This window comes from Ovis canadensis, chromosome 11, assembly GCF_042477335.2.
Source record: "Ovis canadensis isolate MfBH-ARS-UI-01 breed Bighorn chromosome 11, ARS-UI_OviCan_v2, whole genome shotgun sequence".
Taxonomy (NCBI): Eukaryota; Metazoa; Chordata; class Mammalia; order Artiodactyla; family Bovidae; genus Ovis; species Ovis canadensis.
Window position 1 is genome coordinate 33,693,606 of NC_091255.1, and position 24,716 is coordinate 33,718,321.

At 48.6% G+C, this 24,716-nt stretch overlaps 1 protein-coding gene across 2 annotated transcripts; it reads right to left on the reverse strand.

Annotated features, from left to right (window-relative positions):
* Positions 1-4,513: 4,513 nt before the first annotated feature.
* On the reverse strand, positions 4,514-17,358 carry XAF1 (XIAP associated factor 1). Of its 2 annotated transcripts, XM_069542782.1 has the most exons (9): positions 16,997-17,358; positions 16,635-16,757; positions 14,457-14,592; positions 13,644-13,700; positions 13,086-13,281; positions 10,884-10,969; positions 7,977-8,318; positions 4,807-4,874; positions 4,514-4,673 (listed from the first exon to the last, which is right to left on the reverse strand). In XM_069542782.1, the coding sequence occupies exons 2-8, from the start codon at positions 16,664-16,666 to the stop codon at positions 4,818-4,820; spliced, it is 906 nt and encodes a 301-aa protein (XP_069398883.1). In that variant the 5' UTR covers positions 16,667-16,757; positions 16,997-17,358; the 3' UTR covers positions 4,514-4,673; positions 4,807-4,817. The 2 variants fall into 2 exon arrangements, with proteins under 2 accessions (XP_069398883.1, XP_069398884.1); XM_069542783.1 differs by lacking the exon at positions 14,457-14,592 and having other exon boundaries at positions 16,997-17,111.
* Between the last annotated feature and the right edge of the window lie 7,358 nt (positions 17,359-24,716).

The window sequence follows — 24,716 nt, forward strand, 5'->3', positions numbered from 1 at the left end:
TGAATCACTGTGTTGAGCGACACTGCTGATGGCTGTGTCTCTACTCAGGGCTTCCCAGGTGATGCCAGTGGTAAAGAACTCTCCTGCCATTGCAGGGACATAAGAGACATGGGTTCGATCCCTGGATCAGGAAGATCCCCTGGAGGAAGGCATGGCAACCCACTCCAGTACTCTTGCCTGGAGAATCCCATGGACAGAGGAGCCTGGCGGGCTACAGTCCATGGGGTCGCAAAAAGTCGGACACGACTGAAGCAACTAGTCGTGCACACATATGTCTCTATTCAAAAGGCACAGCCGCAGAACAAAGGTGGAGAACCTCGCTGACATCAGGGCAGGTCTAAGGATCGCATGCCCAGAAGTGCTGTGGGCAGTCTTGAGGTAAAGAAAGAATACTCTGGGGGAGTGGAGGAAGGATGTTCTAGAGCGGAGTCCAGGCTTGAAGCCTGGGACTAGGGCAGCATGATAGTGGGAATCGGGGTGAATTGTGAGTTTTTTAGTGGACATGATCTGGCAACTGGTGAACAGAGAAATGGGAAGACTGGAAGGTCTCTGACTTGATTGAATTGCAGGTGGTACCCCCGTCAAGCTAGGGAGCCCCAGGGAAGAACTGGGCCAAGGCCCTACCAGATACACTGAGCCCTCGGTCAGGCTTTTCAGTCACGTGCTGTAATCTTCATGGCTTTGCTTTCAAAGTTTCCCCTGCCTGAAAACTACCCTCCTTTTCTCTGCTTCTCCCCAACTCTCCGTTTTTAAGGTTTAAGCCCCATGGCTCCACAAAGCTTCTATTGACTTTTTTATTCATTGTGGCTCATAAAAACTCAGAGCTGGAAGAGGCCTGAGAATTGAATTTTTTTTTTTTTAACAGATGGAAACTAGGAACAGAGAGGTGAAGGGGCCTGCCTGTGGTCACAGGCAAGTTAGTAATAGGCCCCAGGCTAGACCTGGGCTTTCTTACTTTCTCTTGTACTTTTTTCCTGCCTCTACTTTTCAGGCCTTGGATGCAGAGGGACAAGTTAATCATAATTTTCAGTTCAGGACAGACATTTGTCTGTGCAAGAACTCTCTTTGATTTTATGACTCTGTGTGACCCCCATGGACTATAGCCCGCCAAGCTCCTCTGTCCATGGGATTCTCCAGGCAAGAATGCTGGAGTGAGTAGCCACTCCCTTCTCCAGAGGATCTTCCTCACCTAGAGATCGAACCTGCGTCTCCTGCATTGCAGGCAGATTCTTTACTGTCTGCACCACGAGGGAAGCCCATTTATTCCCTTTTAACTCAATGTCCCACTTCACCGTTCCCCACCAGAGGCAGCTATTCCAGTGTGTCTGATGTGCTTCGTTTCGTTTGTGCGTGTGCTTGCCAAATGTGTGTTCCATGTCTGTAAGCACCATTCATGTTGCCCTGTGTACATCTCACACTGCGCCTGTCACCTGAGTAGACCCAGTGGTTGATAGTCTCCTATTCATTCTCGCAGGAGGGGCCCCCGGGCCTCTTCCAGCTCTCCCCAACACCACAGTGGTGAAGAGCATCCTCAAACGAGATCCTGTAGGTTTCCTCCATGCCTTTATCCTCACTACCCCATCATCACGTACTGAACAATTTGGCCCCTTCCTCCAGCTGGCCCTCCCATCTCCCACCCAGATAGGCCTCTGCATGGAAACTGGTAGCAGCCTATCCCCACCCAGGATACAGGGCTCTGGTGGGTTCAGCCCACCCCCTTCTTTTTCCCCTTTCAGCGTCAAAGCCTTTCTTTTCTATGAAGCCCACACACTCTTTGGAATGAGGAACAGCCTCATTCTTCTTTTGAGGAAGTTTTTTAACTAATGAAGAAAAAAGAGTGTGTCTTTATTCACATATAAACTGTCTGGCGCTAGGGGACCCCACAGCACTTAGCATAGAGCAAGGAACCTATAACCCAGGGATCGAACCTAGGTCTCCTCCATCGCAGGCAGATTCTTTACCACCTGAGCCATCTGGGAAGCCCAAGAATACTGGAGTGGGTAGCCTACCCCTTCTCCAGTGGATCTTCCCAACCCAGGAATTGGACTGGGGTCTCCTGTATTGGAGATGATTCTTTATCAGCTGAGCTACCAGGGAAGCCCTAAGAGGTGAACAAGAATAGCTGCTGTTGCTGCTGCTGCTAAGTCGCTTCAGTCGTGTCCAACTCTGTGCGACCCCATAGACGGCAGCCCACCAGGCTCCCCCGTCCCTGGGATTCTCCAGGCAAGAACACTGGAGTGGGTTGCCATTTCCTTCTCCAATGCAGGAAAGTACTGGAGTGGGTTGCCACTGCCTTCTCTTGCTTCTCCAAGAAAAGCTAAAACCAGGGAATTCCATGGTGGTCCAGTGGTTGACTCCTGGTTTCCACTGCAGGGTTTCCATCCCTGGACAGGGAACTAAGATCTCAGAAACCTCACAGTGCTGCCAAGGAAAGAAAAGAAAAGGAAAAAGCTGCTGCTGCTGCTAAGTCGCTTCAGTCGTGTCTGACTCTGTGCGACCCCATAGACGGCAGCTCACCAGGCTTCCCCGTCCCTAGGATTCTCTAGGCAAGAACACTGGAGTGGGTTGCCATTTCCTTCTCCAATGCGTGAAAGTGAAAAGTGAAAGTGAATGGGGGGTCAGAATAGTTATCAGACACTTTAAACCATAGGGTGGGCCTGGAAGAACTTTGGTGAGTTGGGAATGATGTTGCAAGCCTTCCAAAAGTCATATCATTACCTGGAACCTATGCTACCCCTCAAGAGGCAGTGTAGATTAGTGGGTTAAATTCTGGTTGTTACCTGCACTATGTAACTTTGTGTGTGTGTTTTCTGTTGAGTCCAGACTCTCTGTGGCTCCATGGACTGTAGCCCATCAGGCTCCTCTGTCCATGGGATATTCCAGGCAAGAATACTGGAGTGGGTTGCCATTTCCTGCTCTAGGCGATCTTCCCCACCGAGGGATCGAATCTGCGTCTTTTGTGTCTCCTGTACGGGCAGGTGGATTCTTTACTACTAACATCACCTGGGAATCCCCTCCACATCTGTTGATATGGATAACTGTTCCTTTCTCCCAGTGTTGGGGGGATTAAATGGACTGAGATGGAAAACACTAGAACAGTGGCCGGCATATAGTAAATGTTACTCAAGTGTTTGCTGCTGTCAGAAAGTTGGTGCCAACGTGCTTCTAAATAACATCCCTATAAGGAAGGTATTTACGAATGGGGAAACAGGTGTTGGACGGTTAGGAAAATGAGATGGGTAAGTGGGGCGCAGGATTCGAACCCAGACGCGGGAGCGTAGGCTGGGTTCACAACGTCACACAGCTGCCAAGCCTGGGAGGACACTTGGGTGTTCCATCACCCGGGGATGTGGAGAGGGCCCAGGAGCCTCCCGGGGGCGGCGGGTGAGGAGAGGCGCCCACCCCGTCGCGCGCGTTACCGTTCGCGGGCCCCGCTTCTCCGGCTGCAGGGACCGCGAGCGCCAGGCCTGCTCCGCCCGCGCCGCCTCCGCTCCGACACCAACTCCGCCGCCCGCGGCCGGGCCGAGGCTAGAGGCCCAGAGGCCTGCCGCCTCTGTGACGCGCCGCCACCTGCGGGGGTCTGATCATGCCCACGGCCGCGGGGCCCAAAGCCGGGGTGATTGCGCAGCTCGAGGGGCCAGACTAGGTGCCCCCACCCCGCAGACGGCCGGGGAGGCGCCCTGGCCACGGGGAGGGGAGGCAGGAGGCTGGGCCCCACAGCCCCTGCCCCCTGCCCGGCCCCTCTGCACGCTGGGAAGTGGTTCTGCCCAGGACTTGGGTTGTGCAGGCCCGATCGTTCGCCACCTTTCCTGTCCGGATCCAGCCCCGGTTCCTGTCCATTGTCGGGGACGCTCTCTGGGAAGCCTAAGCCCCTGTCAGCCCAGCCTTAGTGTTGGTCTCTAAGCCGCTTCTGACTCTTTGCGGCTGTGGACTGTAGCCCGCCAGGCTCCTCTGTCCATGGGATTCTCGAGGCAAGAATCCTGGAGTGGGTTGCATGGCTGTCTCCAGGGCATCTTCCCAACCCAGGGATGGAACCTCAATCTCCTGCCCTGCAGGCGGATTCGTTACCTTCTGAGACGCCAGGACCCAAAGAAGGCCTTAAGCAAACCTGACTCAGCCAACCCGACAAAGCTTGAGAAAGGTCACCCTTCTGCAGTTTTTGGTGGGTGGGTGTGCACCCAAGCACCCACTGTCCTGGGCTTTGTCCTCCCTGGTGGGAGCTGGTACCCTAACCGGTCTCCCCACAGGCCAGGCAGACAGTTAGGGCTGTGCTACTTGCATGGAGGGGGCTGCTTCTCTGGGTGTCTCCCAGCTGCTCCCCCTGCCAGCAGCCTCCACTGGCACCTCTTCGTGCATTACCTAGCTGCCCCCATCACCCAACCTCATTTTTCTCTTCCTTTCTCTCATTTTCTGCCACTCCCCTTCCCATGTCGTCCTAGCTGCTGCTTCCCCACCCACCCGCCCCTGGCCCTGGAAAACCTGTCAAAAATCTAAAGAAAGGTGGAGGACAGGGTTTCGGGAAGATCTTTTTTATTCTTCAGAGATAAAGCTGGATTTCCCAAGGTGTCCAGGCTGGGTTGGGCCTAGATGCTTGATCAGAATTCTCAGGCAGAAGAGTTGGCATTCTCTTTTCCTCCTGGTTTAGATGTAGCTCTTGGGCAGACCAACCATCTCTGTTCAAAAGGAGGAAAATAGTTAAGATCCAAACCTTTTCTTCAGCAAGAAAGAAACCCAGTGAATAAAACCTCTAGCACAGAAAGCAAACAGAAAAAACTGTAAAAACAAAATCTTCAAAATCTGTTGTACCTTTCCCAAAGCTAGCTGGAACTTCTCACTTGTTTTCCTTTTGATGAAGCTAACCGCCGGCATTTCTCCTAAAGAAAAGGATATTTTAAAAGTTCAAGGTGTATAAGGTGAGAAGTGTTAGTTCCTGGGATATCGCTGGTTAAACCTATCCCCAGTTCCTGGAGCAGGGACCCTGAGCTGTAGATGGCATAGAAAAGTCATAGGTAGAGATGAATGTATTTGCAAAGCAAAAATAGAGACCCAGATGTAGAGAAGAAATTTGTGGATACCAAATGGGGTTGGGGTGTGGGGAGAGGAGGGTAGGATGAACTGAGAGACTGGGATTGACATATATACACTACTATGGCTTCCCAGGTGGTTCAGTGGTAAAGATTCTGCCTGCAATGCACGAGATATGGGTTCGATCCTGGGTGGGGAAGATCCCCTGGAGAAGGAGATAGCAACCCACTCCAGTACTCTTGCCTGGAGAATCCCATGGACAGAGGAGCCTGGCGGGCTACAGTCCATGGGGTCTCAAAGAGTTGGACACAACTGAGTGACTAACACTTCCACATTTCTTTTAGTGACTAAAAAACAACAACAATGTATAAAAGAGACGACTAATGATAACTTACTGTATAGCACAGAGAACTCTACTCAGTACTCTGTAATGACCTATATGGGAAAAGAACCTAAAAAAGAGTCAACATGTATACGCATAACTGACTCACTTTGCTGTACAGCAGAAATTAACACAATGTTGTAAGGCAACTGTACGCCAATAAGAACTTAGAAAAGAAAAAAGAGAAGAAAAGGGAGGCCAGTGAACTGGGAGGGGTCTATGGGAGGTCTGGGACAGCGTTTAATAGAGGACTGTCGTCATCAGGAGGGTGAACGAACAGATTAGAGGGTACCCACGCTGTGGCTTCCCTGGGGGCTCAGATGGTAAAGAATCCTCCTCTAATGCGGGAGACCTGGGTTCAGTCCCTGGATTGGGAAGATCACCTGGAGAAGAGAATGGCAACCCATTCCAGTATTCTTGCCTGGAGAAGCTCCATGGACAGAGGAACCTGGTGGGCTACGATCCATGGGGTCGCAGAGTCGGACTCAACTGAGCCGCTAAGCACAACACAGCACACCATGGACTCGTGTGTGTGAGTGAGAGTTGCTCAGTCGTGTCCAGCCCTTTGCAGCCCCATGGACAGTAGCCTGCCAGGCTCCTCTGTCCACGGGATTTTCCAGGCAACAATACTGGAGTGGGTTGCCATTCCATTCTCCAGGGGATCTTCCCAACCCAGGGATTAAAACCAACTCTCCCACATTGCAGGCAGACTCTACCATCTGAGCCACTAGGAGGTCCTCATGGACTCTTACAACATTAAAAAAAGAAAAAGGAGGGGCAACATCATTTGACTTGGAGGGATGCCCTTCTTATTATTGGTTATTGATGAATCCTATACAAGCAGTGTGTACAATTGGACTCCAAATGTGTGTGTGTGTATGTGTGTGTGTATGCAGTTATATAACAGAGTTGCCAGATAAAATACAGTCTGTCCAGTTAGATTTTAATTTTAGAGAGACAAAGAATTTTTCTTAGTATTAGTATGTCCCATGAAATTATTTTGTAGTTATTTTTGTCCCAAGTAATGAATTTTTCTTTGCTAAATTCAGCAAGCCCATCATTAAGGATAGAGAGAAGTATGAAAGGAAATCTCAGTTGTAGGAGGCAAGGGAATATGGCACTAATACCCTCAGCAAGTATGAAATTCACTCAGCTTGGTAAAATTGTGTGCTTGTGTGCATATAGAGATGCTTAACAAAGTTAGAAGGAACAAGATTTAGGTCTACTTCTTTGTAAGGAGTGTGCGTCATATATTCAGCAAAAAAGGCAAATGGTGGAGTCATGAGTCTAGGAAGATGATATATGGGGGAAGAAAACCAATTCAAACCCCATGTTTGAAACCAATTCAAACCCCAGGTTTTTGTGAACAGAGGTGACGTTTTGGAAGGACACCCATCTGGAGGCTGAAACTAGTACCTCATGGCATGGGACTTGGGAGGTGGCGTGGGGGTGGGGGTGGATTAGCTTTATCTTTATGTTTGTTTGTATGGTATCATGTCAAATGGTTACAACAAAATCTAGTATCTAGTACTAGCAAATTCCGGGAGATAGTGAAGGACAGGGGAGCCTGGTGTGCTGCCTTTCAAGGGGCTGCAACGAGTTGGACACGACTTAGCTACTGAACAACAACAGTAACTTTTCTATTTTGAAAAACATCAAATAATGAAAATATTTTAAAGTGAGACATCCTTTATGGGGCTTGAGAGCATAAGCTTTGGAACTACATCCACATGTATACCTGGCTGGATTCTGTCACTCTCTAATTGTGAAATCCTGGGGAAGCCACTCGACCTTTCTGTTTAGTTTCCTTATCGATAAGGTAGGGGTAAAATACCTTCCTGATGTTTATAATGATTAACCATTTGTAAAGAGCTTTGCCACCCGCTGGACTGTAGCCCCTCAGGCTCCCTGGTCCATGGAATTTTCCAGGCAAGAATACTGGAGCGGTTGACCATTTCCTTCTCCAGGGGATCTTCCTGACTGAGGGATCAAACCCGCGGCTCTTGCATCTCCCGCGTTGGCAGCCAGGTTCTTTACCAGCTGAGCCACTGGGGAAGCCCTGCTTTGTATTGTAACTGGTGCATAATTGTTAACTACCTCTAATACTAATTCTTCTTTATTGGAAAATAATCTAGGATGTGAAAAATCAGGTTATTGAAGCTGCAAATCCTGAGCTACTAGAGGTAAACCTTAATCTGCTAGAGACAAGATACCAACTGACTTAGGATCTTGACCAAGGCTCTGATCTCTGGACTGCAGTTGCCTTATCTACGCCATGAGAGAGCTAGACTGGATGCCTCTATTCATTTGTTTGTTCCATGGTTTGGGAGCGTTTGCTGTGGTCAGGAACTGGGCTGGGAACTGGAGATAGAGAAGAGAGATTGGCTCTGCCATCAGAAATGGGAGGTGATGAACATATATAAAGAGGTGATAAGTGCTGGGAGTAGATCCGGACACACAGAGAAAGGGGAGATAGTGTTGTCTGAGGGCATCTCGCAGGACTTGCATTCCTTTAAACACTGTCCCAGTGGCTCACAGGCGGGTTATGGAGAGAACAGAGGCTGGGTACCTGGTGGTGGTTTAGGGTTGGCAGGGGAAGTAGGATACCACACTGAGAACACCTCCTCAGGATGTCATAGGCTGTCTCATCTTCTACAGGAGAGGAGGCTCTGAGCTTGCCATTGGACTCCAAAGACAGATTCGTGGTTTTGTTTGTGCCTCGTGGTGCTTGCCTTGTTGACTTTTCAGAAAGAAAGGGAGCTCTGTGTCTATTTTTCAGCTTTGGACGGACATCTTTCTCTGCCTTGGAAGTCTGGTCTACAGCAGCCCGGCTCAAAGGGGATGAAGGAGGAATTTCTGATTTCCCCGCTGGAGAAGGTGTCACAGCACCTGAGACTCGACGGCATCTATCCTGCAAGGGTGAGTCAAGCATCAGATTTAAAAATGACCTCAGCTTTAATGGTGGACAATATAGTAGGTGAACTAACCTGAAAATTTCCCACTCCAAACACTTTAGAAATGCTGGATATAATATGACAAATGTTCATTGAGCTGACTTTGCAAGGAAGCAAGCAAACTCATGTTCCAGGAAAGAAGACCTACCTGTTAAGCACATGAGGTAAGCCTTCAGGAGGAGACTGTGGGGTCAATCTCATGACTAAGAGCTTGGATGAGAGAAAAGTCCCATCCACACATTTCATGATGTGTGAAATTGGAAGAGTCCCCTTTCCCTGCACGAAGCTGGGAACCTTGAAGTCTGAACTATGGTGGCTAAGAGACAAAAATTGAGTAACTGGAAAGGGAAATGACAAGAAAGCTTGTCTACCTTGGACTAGAAATTGATAAATTCTGAAGAAGAGAGAGAGGAAACAAACAAAAAACACATCTGAGCCTATTGTCCAAAGCAGGATGAATAAAAATAAATCTCTTGGATACGCTGAAACCACAGAAGATCCAAAGCAAAGAGGATCTTGAAATCCAGCAAAGAAAATGGCTATTGGCGAAGGACCAGCAGCTACACTGAGAGCAGACTTGTCAACAGCAATCACAGAGGTGGGAAGATGGTGGAAATGCTTCAGAATGCTAAGAGAAAATAAAGGTTAATGTAGAATTTGAAATCCAATTAAACTAGCATTCAAGGATGCAGAATAAAGGAAGTAACTGTGCAGACAACTAAAGATACCCAGACATGTATTTCAGGATGACAGAAATCTTGCCCAGAAGGAAAGCTTGGGATTCAAGAAAGCTTGGGATTCATGACTTCCCTGGTGGTACAGTGTAAGAATCTGCCTTGCAATGCAGGGGACTCGAGTTTGATCCCTGATTAGGGAGCTAAGATCCCACATGCCACAGTGCACTTCAGCTACTGACCTCGCACACTCTGGAGCCCACTAGAGAGAAGCCCTCACACTGCAATAAAGATTCCACATGCCGCAACTAAGACCCAGTGCAGCCAAAATAAATCCGTAAAACATTTTAAAAAGAAAGAACGTCAGCAAAGAGAAAGGTAAACGTGTGAGTATATCCAAGCAGGCATGAATTTAATAAAGTGACAGTAATAATAATGACTAAAGAGGATAGTACAAAAACCAGGTGAAACTAAATTCCACAGCATTTATTAATATGTAAAAGGTGGAAATAGAGAATCACTCAACATGTTTTCAAATCCATATATTGTTTTTGTGGAGGGTAGGGACTGTGATTTAGATTTTAAGTCAAGTATTCATATTAAAATGCACTAAATGTCACCAACAGTACATTTTATGTGTATGGTCCACAATAAACAAAAAGACCTAGATCATCTCTAGGATTTCTTTAGTTCTCATATTCATTGTTCTCTGGATTGAAGGGCAAAGAAAGGACAAACAGTATGCCATCCATGAAGAAGGAAGTGAGTTCTTTGGAGAGATGCTTTGGGGAGATTCCCCCAGAGAAAATGCTCCATCCTGTAGAAGAGGGGAGCAGCTTGGCCTGATTAATGCGCTAAAAGATTCTTAGAGTGATGGAGGGAGGAGCCTGTGAATTTTCCCAGGCAAAAGCAATCAATCAATCCATCACATCATTACACCCATTCAGAGTCCTCCTTTTGGTACCCAGCCCTGATATCAGCTTCACTGTGGGAAGATGGAGAAAGTTATTAACTTTTTTGTGGAAGCTCACAGCCTAATAGAGAAGACTTCCATATGGCATGTGCTGTGCTGTGCTTAGTTGCTCAGTCGTGTCTGACTCTTTGCAACTCTATACAACCAGGCTCCTCTGTCCATGGGGATTCTCCAGGCAAAAATACTGGAGTAGGTTGCCATGCCTTCCTCCAGGGGAGCTTCCCAACCCAGGGATCAAATCCAGGTCTCCCACATTGCAGGTGGATTCTTTACCATCTGAGCCACCAGGGACATGGGATAGAGAATAACAAAGCAGAGCCTATTTAGGCCTAAGTTGCAATTTCCAGGCCCTCAGAGGTGATCAGTGATAGCTGGATTGGTCAGGGAGGCTCCCTGAAGGGCTGGCATGATTGGAATCCAATTACTTGTGCTAAATGAGCCTAAAGCAGTTCACGATGTCCTTTTTTGAACAAAGCAAAACAAAATATGGGAACCTCTTAATATTCATGCTGTGTAAAACTGGACCCAGAATCTACTATTCAAGTCTTCCCAGGTGGTCCAGTAGTTAAGAATCCACCTGCCAACGCAGAGGACACAGGTTCAATCTCTGGTCCAGAACGACCCCAGGTGCCAGGGAGCGACTAAGCCCGGGCGCCACAGCTACTGAAGTCCACACATCTAGAGCCCGTGTTTGGCAACAAGAGATGTCACAGCAATGAGAAGCCTGAGATGGAGGCTACGATGAAGATCCAGTGCACCCAATAAGTAAATAAATAAAATGAATGAATTTCAGAAAGAATCCAGAGTTCATATCATACTTTTTGGAATATGGACTGGCTATTGGCATCATTAGACAATGACAAATTTCTACTCACCAGATGGTGGAAATACTTATTTCCTGGAATCATTTGGTTGCAATAATGACAGCAGATGTTGCTTTCAGGAGCTGGAATGCTCTTCCCTGAAAAAGCACAGAAGCAACAGCACAAATGATTGCCCTTGACAATGGCCAGCCCGGCTGCCCCACAACTGCCCCGAGTCTGCCATGAGCGTCCTGCACTGCCAGGGTCCTTGGCCACATGGACCACCCACAACAGGAATCGCCCACATTATTTCCATTAAATCGTAGAAGTGCCCTTGGGGCAGCACACAGCATTGATGAAGAGATGTTTTCCTGGAGCAGGACTGGTTTCCAAGGCGATGGAAGGAGCTGTTACCACAGATGCCAGTCCTGTTCAACCTGACTGCTCGTTCAGTTTAGCCATTTCCGAGTTCTGTGATCAGATGAGGAGTTAATTGCACACATCTTTGTTGATTGTGTTGAAGCTGTGTTGTGCTGTCTTGTTGAAGTCGTGTTGTGTTGATAAACTTGCACTGTCTTGTTGAAGTTGTGCTGTTGTTGAAGCTGTGCAGTCTTGTTGAAGTTGTGTCGTCAAAGTTGTGTTGATGAAGTTCTGTTGTGTTGATGAAGTTGTATTGTCTTGTTGCAGTAGTGCTATCTTGTTGAAGTTGTGTTGTGTTGACAAAGTTGTGCTGAAGAGTTGTTTGTTGGCTATGTTGAAACCCAGACCTGCTGGAAATGTACTTGAATCTTAAGCACCCCAGTTTTTCATTTGCCGATTTTGATAAAATTGTTTACCTAGAGAGACTTACCACCCAGGGGATTTTCAGCTCTGTCCCCATGCTACTGTTGTCACAACCAGTGAGGAGATGTGTTTGGCTCGTGTTCTCTGTAAACACTTCCTGAAGAGGTAACTGGGTAAAGAGAGCATGCTATGGCACCAGGTGGCCAACACATAGGCCCAAAGATCAGGAGTTACACCTGGATCTTTTGGGAAAGTTTCCGATTTTGAGTCAGGAAACTTGGGGATCCTGTCTGGTTTCTGCCTCTAGCAAGCCCCTGTTTCACTCTGCAGACGTTTCTCATCTCTGCAAGGATTCAGGTAGGTCTCTGCCAGGCTGGAGCCACGCTGGAGGAGTTCAGAGGAAGCCTCCCATCTGGGAGGACCCCATTGCCTCTGCACTCATCTGTGTAGCTCCCAGCTCCCCAACCCCTGGCTTCTTGGCTCCCTGGATCTGTCATTTATCTTTATAAATTTAAAAAAAAATGCTTTTTACTGGAAGAAAATTGCTTTACAATATTGTGTTGGCCTCTGCCACACAACAACTCAAATCAGTCATATTTATATGTTCATCCCCTCCTTCTTGAACCTCCCTCCACACCCCATTCCAACCCTCTAGGTTGTCACAGAGCACTAGGCTGGGCCCCCTGCATAATACAGCAGCTTCCTTATAGTTATCTATTTTATACTTGGTAGTGTGTATATGAGGGTGTTAAGGTGGCTCAGATGGTAAAAGCGTCTGCCTGCAATGCGGAAGACCCAGGTTTGATCCCTGGGTCAGGAAGATCCCCTGGAGAAGGAAATGGCAACCCACTCCAGTACTCTTGCCTGGAAAATTCCATGGATGGAGGAGCCTGGTAGGCTCTAGCCTATGGGGTCGCAAAGAGTCAGACATGACTGAACAATTTCCCTTAGCGTACATATGGGGCTTCCCAGGTGGCCCTTGGGGTAAAGAACCTGCCTGCCAAGGCAGGAGACATAAGAGATGTGGGTTCGATTCCCTGGGTTGGGAAGATCCCCTAGAACAGAGGGTATGGCAACCCACTCCAGTATTCTTGCCTGGAGAATCCCATGGACAGAGGAGCCTGGTGAGCTACAGTCCATGGGGTTGCGAAGAGTCGGACATGACTGAGGCGACTTAGCACGCACGCACACAGTGTATATATGTTAATGCTACTTTCTCAGTTTGTCCTATGCTGTCCTTCCCCTGCTGTGTCCACCAGTCCGACTCTATGCCGGAGTCTCCCTTCTCTGTAAATAGGTTCATTAGTACTATTTTTTAGATTCCATATTTATGCATTAATATATGGTATTTGCTTTTCTCTGGACCAGTAATTTCAAGACACAGCAGGTGCGCAAGAAGGCCACTCTGGAACTAGACTAGCCAGGTGACTTAGAGACACGCCCATCTGTCATCCCTCGTCACCCGTCCCGCCGAGAGCTCACGATCCTCACCTTTCTGGAGCCGGGGCTGCTCACGCTGACACACTTCTCTGTGCTGAGCCAGCATGCGGAGCATGACGTGCTGGCCGCAGTCTGGGCAGAGCTCCGTCTGCCGGCCGCAGTGGTGCTCGTGGAGGTCCACCTTGTTCAGGCGCACGGCCAGCTGGCAGAACTGGCACTCAACCGGGCGCTCCTGGCATTCTTCGGCCTGTGGGGAGGCCGGCGGGACGGGCATAGTCACTGGCCTGCAGTGACTGCAGTTGCCTTGGGGCTAGGAGCTTTTTTCCCATGGAGGGGACTGAAGCCAGTAAGAGAAAGCAAGTGGGAAAGACTGAGGGGTGGGGGGTGGGAGAGAGTTGTGGGAGGGGGGCCTCTCCTCACGAGGGGAACATGAGCTCTCTTGGACCCTGGCAAGAGGGGCCGGGGCAGGAGGCCCTGTGTCACTGGGATAAGCTAGTTCCAGGCCTGCTTGGGAGAGAAGAGAGAGCTGGGGGTGGGAGGGGAGAGCTTTATGACCGGCCCCCTCCCCTCCTCCTGGGCTTGGTAGAAGAAATCACACCTGTCCCTTACCTCGTGACTCTCCAGCGAGTGCTTTGGCAGGCTCTGCTGACACATGGCACATCCCACCTAAATGCGGAGGGAGGTGCTTGAGTCCCACCCTGGCCTGTGTGTCGGGGTGGGTCTGTGAGCACCTGGGGGCAGGAATCAGGCACCCTCATCTGCCTGCAGCACCAACCTTGAGCTCAGGGACGCATCTGTGGGACCCTCTGAGCTGAGATGGATGGCTGAGATGGATGCCTGAGCTTGAGGAGCTCCAGAAACAGCTGGAGAGAAAGGTTGGCTTGACCAACCTTGGCCGTGACTGCCTTCCAAGCTCCCCTTTCCTGTCTCTCCTCTCGACACATCTCAAAAGAACATTTTACTTTTCCCAAAACAGGGACCCCTAGGCTTGGCCAACCTCATACACCTGTAGGGAAAGGATTGGGAATGGGAAACCAGGGTCTACTCAATGCAGTACAGGAAAGAAGTGTTAGTAGCTCAGTCGTGTCCGACTCTTTGTGACCCCATGGACTGTAATCCACCAGGCTCCTCTGTCCATGGGATTCTCCAGGCCAGAATACTGGAGTGAGTTGCCATTCCCTTGAATCTTCCTGACCCAGGGATGGAACCCAGGTCTCCTGCATTGCAGGTAGTTTCTTTACCATCTGGGCCACCAGGGAAGCCCAGGTGGCAGTGCAGGAAGGGCAGGATTATCTACCCTTTCCACTTTGCACAGGGGGCTGGGCGCTGGGGCTGAGGGACTTGCCCACGGCAGGCAGCCATGGGACGGGCTGCAGAGAGGACCCTGCCCCTCCACCTCCATCCCCCAATCTGCCTCCCCACCTGCTGGTGCCCGCCCTGGCGGTGTTCTTCCATCTCATGCTGCAAGACGGGTTCCTTGCACTCTGGGCAGAGGACCAGAAACATCAGACAGTGGGCCTCATGGAGGGCCAGGTGGTTGGAGGCCACCTTTCTTTTGCTGCAGGATCAAGAAGGAGGAAAAGCAGGTTTATTTCATGGTATAAAGCATGGAGCCATATTTTATGCCCGGGGCTCCTGGATGAAGATCTTCCAAGGCCGCAAGCACTGAAAATATGATGATGAGACCACCTGCCTCGCCTTCCCCATGTTGATCTCAAATCAGAACAATGCTGAATCATGACATAATGGTAAGGATGCTCTGCAAAGCTCTTATGTTGCCCAGGGTGAGCACGGTGGGTAAGAAGGAGCAGGAGGGAGCAATTACAAAGGGACAAGAGAAACCTTTGGGAGGTAATGAATAGTTTCATTGTCTTGATTGTGGCTGATGAAATAAAATTTATATTTTAAGGCAGGACAAGAACAATTTAAAGATAAAACTCTCGGTGTGTTTGGGGCTCCTCCCTTGCTCATGTACATTGTGCATTTGTCCTACACATTAACCAGAGCCCCTCATCGATGGAAGAGCCTGCTCAACCGTTTCTTTTTCTCTTTCTTCTGATGCCAGGAATATAAATGAAAAGAATAGTGTTTTCTCTCAGCTCTGTGCTCAGTCACAGTGACTCACTGCTTGCTCAGTACTCTGCGTGCTCACCTGGACTAGGCAGGTATCCTTGGTGAACTTTTTGTAAAACGCCAGTATGTCATTCTGATTTATGATCCTTTGTGTCAAAAGCATATGACTGTGTTTTTGGCTTCTAGCCTGGGCTTCCCTGGTGGCTCAGATGGTAAAGAATCTGCCTGCAATGTGGAAGGCTGAGGTTTAGTTGCTCAGCTGTGTCCGACTCTTTGCGACCCCATGGACAGTAGCCCCCCAGGTTCCTCTGCCCACGGGATTTCTCAGGCAAGAATATTGGAGTGGGTTGCCATTCCCTTCTCCAGGGGATCTTCCCGACTCAGGGATCAAACCCGTGTCTTTTGCATGGCCAGGCAGATTCTTTACTGTCTGAGACACCAGGGAAACCCAATATATATATTATTTTCAGATTATTTTCCATTATAGGTTATTACAAGATATTGACTATAGTTCCCTGTGCTATACAGTAAACCTTTGTTGCTTATCTATTTTTTAAAATTAGAAATAGCATTCTATTTATACTAAGTCAAGCAAGTGGAATCAAAATGTCACATTTTAGTCAGGCAAAAACTTGTAAGTTTTCTAATACATATATACCCTATATACTATACATACATATATATACTATATTATACTAATACATATATTATACATATCTAATGCATATAAATTATTCTTAATATATAATAAATATAAATACATTATATATTTCTTTATAAATACATAATAATATAATTATATAAATAATACATAATATATATTATATTACTTATATATATGTATACAAAACTCTTCTACTCTGGGAAGCATGGATTCTTAATCACTGGACCACCAGGAAAGTCTCCCTTCCTCTCTTCGTACTCCTCTGCCTGGCCTGGCACCTCAGCTTTTTTCCTGAGCTGGTGCAAACACCAGACAGCTAGGAGGGTTTGGCTGGAGAAAGGCCTTGGGGAAGGATCCCCCTGGTTCCTGTCACAGGTAGGGAGCTTCGAGAGTGAGGTGCCTCAAGGGGTTGGGTCCCCATGATTTAGAGGTGTGGTCTGGGACCTCTGCTCTATCCCCTCACCCTGCTCCACAGCTCCCTCCAAAGGTGGGAGTGGGAATGATCCCAGACAATCTGCCTGAGCCTCTTTCTTTCAAAGACTGGTATGAACAGCATACAAATTAGGACCCAAGGTCTGAAAAATAGGAGTAGTCCAGCAGGGATGGTTAGCCTGGCTGTTTGGCTGTAGAACTGTCCCAGAAAGTCTTCAGTACCTGGAGGTGGGGCTGGGTTCAGGGATGTCTGCCAACCCTGAGCCTCCCTCACTGGCATCTCCTCAGTTTACCCCTTCCTACCGCAGGGGCCCACCCTGGCCTTCCTGGGCACACAGACCCTTTCCTCTTCACTTTAGAAACAGACTTATCCTCTCTGCCCCTCTCACCAGCCAGCCTCAGGTCGGCCACCAGGGAAAGCGACTTCTTACCAGTTCCTGCACACCTGGAATGCTCCCTCCATGTTCTGGTCTCCGGAGTCTGTCGGTTTCAAGTTTCAGTTCTTGCAGGCAGAGAAACGAAACTGAAAGTGTTCTGGCAACGGGGCCCACAGCCTAGGAAGGGAGGCGTTTTCAGATTCCTCAGCCCAGGGCTGCTGCCCAGTACCTGTGACTGGACATCCAGGAAGCCCGGCCCCTGCCTCCTCCCTCAGCCTGTGCTGCTGCCGCCGGCTGTTTCTGCGACCCCTTGGGTGGGAGCCAGAGGCCAGGCCGCCCTGGCAGCAGCCCCTCCCCTCCCCCAGGCTGGCCTCACTGCATCTGGGTCACTCCATCCTCTTCCAAAAAACACTGACCTCCTTGTCCCTCCTGGTCCTCTCACTGATCCTTCCTCTGTAGGAGAGAGCTGGTTGGCCGTGTTGAACTTGAGCTTGAAGGCTGCTCCTCCTTGAGACTGGCTCCTGACTTCCTGTATTCTACTCTGGTGCTGGTCAGGAGCAGGAGGAACTGGGGATGCAGGGTGGGGACTACAGGCTTTGGAGCCACATCCCGTAGCAGCCTGGTGACCTAGGGCACTCACCTACCCTGTTCATCTCTGTCCTCACTTGTAAATAATCACATTAAACATGGCTGTAATGCTAACAAGGGGGCAAGCGAATGGGGAAGTCTTCAGACCCAGAAACTGCTGCAGTGAGGGCTGATGTAAATTGCACACATTGCTAGCCAACAGGAAGCAGAATCAGGCTTTGAACCCCAGGCCAAGAGGCCCAGGGCTTGTCTCTCCTAAAATGGCCAGAGGGTCAAGAGACGGGAATTTGAATCTTGGTAGTGGACCCAACTGACAACAAGAGTCACTTTAGCTTCTGGGCTTGTTTCCTCATTTCCACTGCCCCTGCCCCCGGACTCTACAGGGGACCTAGGGAACTTGGGGAGTCCAGGTGCTCCCAGAAACTGTGTGAAAAATTGCTTTCATTTGAGTACATGGACTTGAAAGGAGTCTGGGACCCAGACTGCTATAAATGACTGGATGAATTGACCCCAGAATTTGAGATTCAAAGAAATCAAGTTCTGCTAAAGGCAACATGTGTCCAAAATTATATATGCATAATTGGATCAAATAAATATGGAACAGTTGTTTGTGTTCTTTTCACAGAGAGCAGGATGTAATTAATTAGATAAAAATGACAGAACAGTGTATCTAATTGCTCAGTAGAAATTGAAAAATTTGCAGGTAGTTGCAATTCCATCAGAAATGCTTAGATATTGTATACTTTATGTTGACATTTTTAAGGGGGTTTAATGTGTATTTCTACTTCCCAGAATCTTATTTGTAAAAAAAAAACCATGCCTGTCTTTAATTAGCTTCAATATTTACCTTTATTATTCACAAACACAACTAAGACATTAATGTGTTATTGGAATGATCGTGGCTTTGCACATTTGTCTAAGCATGTTAATTTATTTAAACTTTAGTGAGCACGTCATCTATATAACCTTACTATACTTGATCAATATGTGACAGCTTTTCACTATTACATGAGTAAGTCCCTCCTGATGGTCAAGTCAGAAATTGAAAAGGGACCACTGAGGCATGATGGGTACGCCACACTTAGGCACTTAGCCTGATGTGTGGCCATTTATTGGGATTCTTGGGGCAGCAAGGATGGTGGATTCCAAACTTGCCCACACTTGGGAACCTCTTGGGAAACTAAACAAAAGCCACAGATGCCTGCCCAACCCCAGAAAGCGTGATTTCCCTGGTCCAGCAAGTGGCTGTGACTTTGGAGTTTTTGAAACTCCAAAGGTGATTCTAATGTGGAAACAATTTAGTGTTGGAGGGAAGGGCTGGTTCTGAATGCCAGGAACTTTCCCACCTGAACAATAAGAGAATGGGGCAGATGAGCATCACTCAAGATTCCACAAGTGTGGGGATCAACTCTTGGTGCTCATGGAAGAAAGACGAGGGTGGGTTACTGCACAAGGAGAGCTGGGCTTTGTGGGTGGAAGTCCTGGGTGGCCCTGAGCTTCCTCCTGGTCACCACCCTGTCCCTGAATGAACCTGTCAGGGATGGAGGGGACCTGGCCCCAGGAGCAGGGCAGGGAAGGTCTAGGATGCAGTGAGCACGCTGCTCTCATGTCCCACGTGGGTGAGCTCGCGAGAAAGCCCACCTAAGCCAAGGTGCAGACAGGCTCTTTATCTGGAGTTCTTTGTGCTACACACAGGAAGAGAAGGGGGAACAGGGTATGGAAGCTGCTTACGTAACCCCCACCTCCACCGCTCGATAGACCCTCTCTAATGTGTATCTGCACGCCCCCACCCCTACAACTGAGGGTCCTCAGAGCTTTCCCAGACCCCAGTCACAGCTGAGCTAATAGAAGAATTCCAAGCATTGAGCAGAGGCACAAGGTTGCCGAGAGAATTCTTGTGACGCCTGCAAATGGAGTGAGAGCAGCTTTTCTAAGGAGGAGAATAGGATTAAGGAAGAGGTTCAGATGTGGTCTCCAGCCAACTGGCTGCTGCTACTAAGTCACTTCAGTCGTGTTCGACTCTGTGCGACTGCATAGACGGCAGCCCACCAGGCTCCCCTGTCCCTGGGATTCTCCAGGCAAGAACACTGGAGTGGGTTGCCATTTCCTTCTCCAATGCATGAAAGTGGAAAGTGAAAGTGAAGTCACTCAGTCGTGTCCAACTCAGTGACCCCATGGACTGCAGCCTACCAGGCTCCTCCATCCATGGGATTTTCCAGGCAAGAGTACTGGAGTGGGGTGCCATTGCCTTCTCTGTCAGCCAATTGGCAGACTCTAAAATTCAGATACTGAATGAGAGATGTGCCTGCATGCTCAGTCACTAAGTCTTGTCTGACTCTTTGCAACCCCACGGACTGTAGCCCTCCATCCGTGGGATTCTCCAGGCAAGAATACTGGAGTGGGTCACCAGTCCCTTCTCCAAGGGTCTTTCTGACCCAGGGCTCAAACCTAGGTCTCCTGCATTGTAGGTGGATTCTTTACCAGCTGAGCTCTCAGGGAGACTCATGAAAGACAGCGGATGGTAACAGTAATGATCAGTGATAGGAGTGATCAGTAATGATCAGTAACAGCAAAAATTACTGCTTATACATTTCCTCTGCTGCAGGCATTATATGAAGCACCTTACAGGCAAGATCTTTTTTAATCTGCCCAACAGCTCTGTTGTATGTATTTTAGCTCCACTTACATCTGTGGAAATGGGGGCACAGAGAGGTTAAGTACTTTGCTCACGGTCACACAGTGGGGGGTGCGGGGGAAGGACGGTCACACAGTGAATATCAGAACTGGGATATGAACCAGGCTGATCTCACTCAGGGGTCTATGAACATAAGTCAGATACCAGCCACCTTATTTGACAGCTGGAGGGGATGGGGGAGGCCCAGGTTAATGTCCTGATTCCCTTCCTCCTCTCCTGGGAAAATAGTTTAATTCCTCTGACCTTTGCTTCCCACTGCTGTCTATCTCCAGGCAGTTTTACACATAGCAAAAATAATGGGGAAAAAACCATGAGATTTCACACACGTTGTCTCCTGCTGAGATCCCCCAGAACAGAGGGGGTGGTGAGATGTCAAAGAGAGTGCAAAGATGAGGCTCCCGGGGGACAGGGATCGGTGATGGCGGCCGTGGTGGTGGAACTGGAAATGACCTTGAGCTTTTTAAAATCTACATCCTAACTGTCTTCCAAGATGTTTCCTCTTTCCAGACCAGCACACCCCTGCACCACCCCTTCCTTACCTTATCAAAATTCCACCAATTCTTCAAAACTAACTCTGATAGCACCACTGATACAGGACCTACTTGCTCTGTCTCTGGGTCTGGTTGGCTGCTTATCTGTCTGTAGCCCCAGCTTGTGCTCATCCAACCACAGATGTAGGCTACTGGAGATTCATCACGAAACTTTTTTTTTTTTTTTAATTTTGGCTACACTGGATCTTTGTTGCTACACAGGCTTCCTCTAGTTGTGGCGGCTACTCTCTAGTTGCTTCTCATTGTGGTGGTTTCTCTTGTTGCAGAGCACAGGCTCTAGATGCATGGGCTCAGTTGTTGTGGCATATGGGCTTAGCTGCCCTTTGGCATGTAGAATCTTCCCAGACCAGGGATTGAACCGGTGTCCCCTGCATTGGCAGGTGGATTCTTAACCCCCTGGACCATGCAGGAGGTCCTCACCACCTCTTTCTTCAAGCCGTTTCTAATTCATCAGCTTCTGCCAGAGGACCCTCTGTGCTTGTGCCCAGTAGACTGTGAAGCCTTGGGCTGTGTGTAGTGGGCAGGCAAAGGCTGGCTGAGCTGAATGGGTGTGAACAATGCAGGTCTGAGATAATTAGGGTAGAAGTTAGAAATCTCCCTCCACTCCCATCTCCACCCCATCCCACCCCAGAACCTGAGGTTCTCAAAGCAACGGTGGATGCCATTTCCTTCTGAATTTATTTTTATTTGGAAGGTAATTGCTTTGCTATATTGTGTTGGTTTCTGCCATACATCAACATGAATCAGCCGCAAGCATACATATGTCCCCTTCCTCCTGAATCTCCCTCCCCATCCTCCCCCCAACCCCCCGCTCCAGCCCCAGGTTGTCACAGAGCACTAGGCTGAGATCCTTGTGTCATATAGTAAATTCCCACTGGCAAGCTATTTTACATATGGTAATATATATGTTTTCATGCTATTCTCTTAATTCATGCCACACTCTCCTTTTCTTCTAAATTTTAAAGAGAACCTATAATTCTATAACGAATCCATAAACAAGTTTTCTTTCATATTTTTTTTTAAGTTGGAGCAAAATTGCTTTATGTTATGCCTTAAGTCCGAGTCCCCAAAACAGAGAATAAGTGGTCCACAGCAATGCAAAAACATAAAGGGGTTTTATTGCTAGCTCTAGCTAGGGCTCCCGTCTCATCCAGCGCAGTGGAGTCTTGACGAGAGCCCTGAGCTCTGAATCACAGCTGCTTTTATACAGGTGGTTCTTAGTACAGCTGGCGGGTAATGATTGGCTGAGCCGTAGGCGCGTGCGTGTAGGCGATTTTCAAATCCCACATCCCTATCCGGATTGGCTCAGGTTTGGCGCCATCGGGGACTTTCCCAGGGTGTGGTTTCCTGGAATCATGACTCAGGTTTTACAAGAATCTGAATCTTAGGCCTCGTATAGCTTGTTGAGCCTGTCATGGCTCAGGTCTGGTCCCTTAACATTCTCCCCTGTCTTTAGTTATACTGAGGAATATTCCTCAGCATTTTGGGGCAGGGCCTGATATTGCTGCCTAAGTACTAGTACCTGGACTGTACTGATGCGCTCCCTCAACAAATGTGATAAGTCTATTTAGGATGCAGGGGCCAAGAGTGAGCATCAGTGTAGCACTATGAGAGGGCCCACCCGGGTGTAAATCAGCGTTGTTAACCATGGGGACTGTTGGAACCAGGACTCAAACCATCCCTGTTGGGCTTCTCGCTCTCTTTTTCATTGGGCTAGCCCTTCCCTTACTTTGGCCATAGATTCTTTTACTACTCCAGTGTGGTCTGCATAAAAACAACATTCTTCCCTCAGAGCCACGCAGAGTCCCCCTTGTTTCAGGAACATCAGATCTAACCCTCTTCGGTTTTGTAAGACCACCTAGGATAGGGAAGTTAGTGATTTCTCTAGGTGACTAACTGATTCCTCTATGCAGGCAATATCTTCATCTATAGCTGCCCACAAGGAAGTGAACTCTTGGCCTTGGAGGGACAAGGCAGCTATCCTGGTTCCTGCTCTGGTGATCCCAAGACTAAACATGGTTGCTAATGTGATGGCCGTGATGGGCTTTCTCTTATTTCTAGGCATTTCCCTTGGCTGGCTCGCTATTTCCCGATCCCAGTGAGTGTACATAACCTCCTCAGAGTGGTATAGGATCCTTGGTATTACAGCCACCAAAACACAAAATTCTCTACTCTGATTAAAAACTGATGCATGTAAACAAGGAGTCAGCCCAGTATGGGAACAGACCCACCAACCTCCTGCCTCAGGCACAATCCATTTCGTTTCATCTAGTCCTGTAAGAATAGCAGTTCGGGCGCACAAGGGGGTCTTTTCAGGTGGAATGTACCTAGGCAAAGTCCCCTTCCCCAAACTTCTCTCATTGTGAGACCGACCCTGCGTTCTCCCCAGTGACATTGAGGTGGATTTGGGTTGGTGGTCAGGTTGTAAGAAACATTTAAGCCTATTGCTTCATAAAAGGGAGGGTAAAAAGTATAACAGAGCCAACAGGATTGGGTTGCATTTGGGTTGTAATGATTTAGGGCTGCAAAGGCTGCCTTAATTAGATCCCATAATGGGTCTGACGTTTTTGAGTCGGGGATGGGGGTCAAGGGGTCGAGGGCCTCTGTTTCATTGAGCTGGTTCCCCGGCTGAAAAACGAAGGGCATAGGGCTCAGCGTTGTAGCCCCCTGGGTCGGGTTTGCCTTCATTACTTTTTGTGAGCCTGGATTCTTGACGTGATTGGGGACTGCACCTTGGGTCCGGATGGGTTCTATTATCTGGCTAATAACTAGAATTCCTCCAGGGTATGGGCCGGGCCACCTGACGTAGAGCTGGAAACCCCAAGATAGCCCGGAACCTCTCCTGCTTAGCCGACTCCTGATTGAACATTACTTTCACCTGATCAAACTTGTAGCTGGGTGTGTTCCCGACTCCGACTCCGGGTAGGGGATAGACAAATGAAAAGTTGACCAAGTCCCGGTTCCCTACCCCCCGTTTCCTCACCCCGTCATTGGAGGTCACACAGCTACAGGCCCAACAGAAATAATGTTGTAGGCCCCCGCAAGTCCCCCTGTTGTTCTTTATGTGTCCAGGGCATGCCCAGAATCCGTAGTTCCTCAGCCGTGGTCCCTCCCAACCACTGTTGATCAGTTTCCCCAGGTTAAAGTACAGGTCCAGCCACCAAGTATTGGGGGGGTGAATTCTGGTGGTCGAATTGAGTATCTCCCGAGTCAGTCCATTCCGAAGCTTCCAGGTGGTTTTGGCGGGTTGGTGCAGGTTAGTGCTGGCTGTCCCAGGGTCGAGGAAGACGGCCACCAACAGGAGAGTCAGAGTGATTCGTCTGGGACCTACCGGCGGATGAGCTTCATTCTTAAAGGATGGGAGGGATGCGGTGTCACCTTCCATTTTTCCTGGGCCTTCTCTTGTTCCTCTGGAGTGGCACAGTGCACGTGGTTACAGTGCACCCAAGGTCCAATGCCATCAACCTTCAGCGTGCTTGAAATCCCAGTGGGGTCGAGTTAGAGGGAACTCCGTCCATGGCAAAGGTCATGAAGAAGGAGGCTTGGCATATGCAAAGGCGTGATCAAGCCTCAGGAAACCCCCTGTTTCCGAGCATCTAACCCCAAAACCAGAGTCTGTTTTATGCTCTCCTCCATAACCGTTTTTCTTGGAGAAGGAGTAAACGTGCAGCTCCAAGGCAATAAAAATTCTTGGGCGAGACAAGAGTGTTTCAGCTTACGGACTCCTCTGAAGGTTATCTAGCCCACCTGTATAGGTTCGTCCTGCCACATGTGATTGTTTACAGCCTCCCAATCTGAGAGGCATGAGATGTTTTAGACTTACTAAAGGCAAATTCTTTTGGGGAACTAGACATTATTAGTATAGTGGGTTGGTTAGGAATTATATTGGTGAAGGGTTTTTCATTTGTTGTGCCAATAATTGCTGCTAATTCCCTGCTCTGGGTGGGACAAGGATGTCTCAGGTCAAACCTCTCTGCTGACAGACTAGCTTGTGTGACAGGATTATCCATACTCCTGCCACATGATTGTTTACTACCTCTTAACCATAAACAGCACAGAGAGTTTTGGAGTATTTTGAGAGTCTTAATTAGCATAGGGCTTTTTCTTCTTGTTGAGTCAATGATTGCCGCCAGGCCTCCATATCCTTAGGCACCTGGGAATATATTAATCAATGTATTTGGAATATAGCAAAGGAAATACAGTAGTTTGATGTTAGCAATACTAGACTTTTTGAGTTAATGGATTTTCTCCTTTGTAATAGATCACTGTACTTTGTTATAAATCACTGTGTCCTCGCTATGT

Bases quoted from the DNA above. Each gene is read 5' to 3' on its own strand.
- XAF1 (XM_069542782.1), bottom strand. From the start codon at position 16,666: ATGGAGGGAGCATTCCAGGTGTGCAGGAACTG. The intron at 13,701-14,456 runs GTGGGGAGGCAG...CTCCGCATTTAG, and splicing joins GCCAGGGCGGGCACCAGCAG to GTGGGATGTGCCATGTGTCA. The intron at 4,875-7,976 runs GTACCCAGCCTC...CCTTTTCTTTAG, and splicing joins CAACCCTAAACCACCACCAG to GAGAAATGCCGGCGGTTAGC.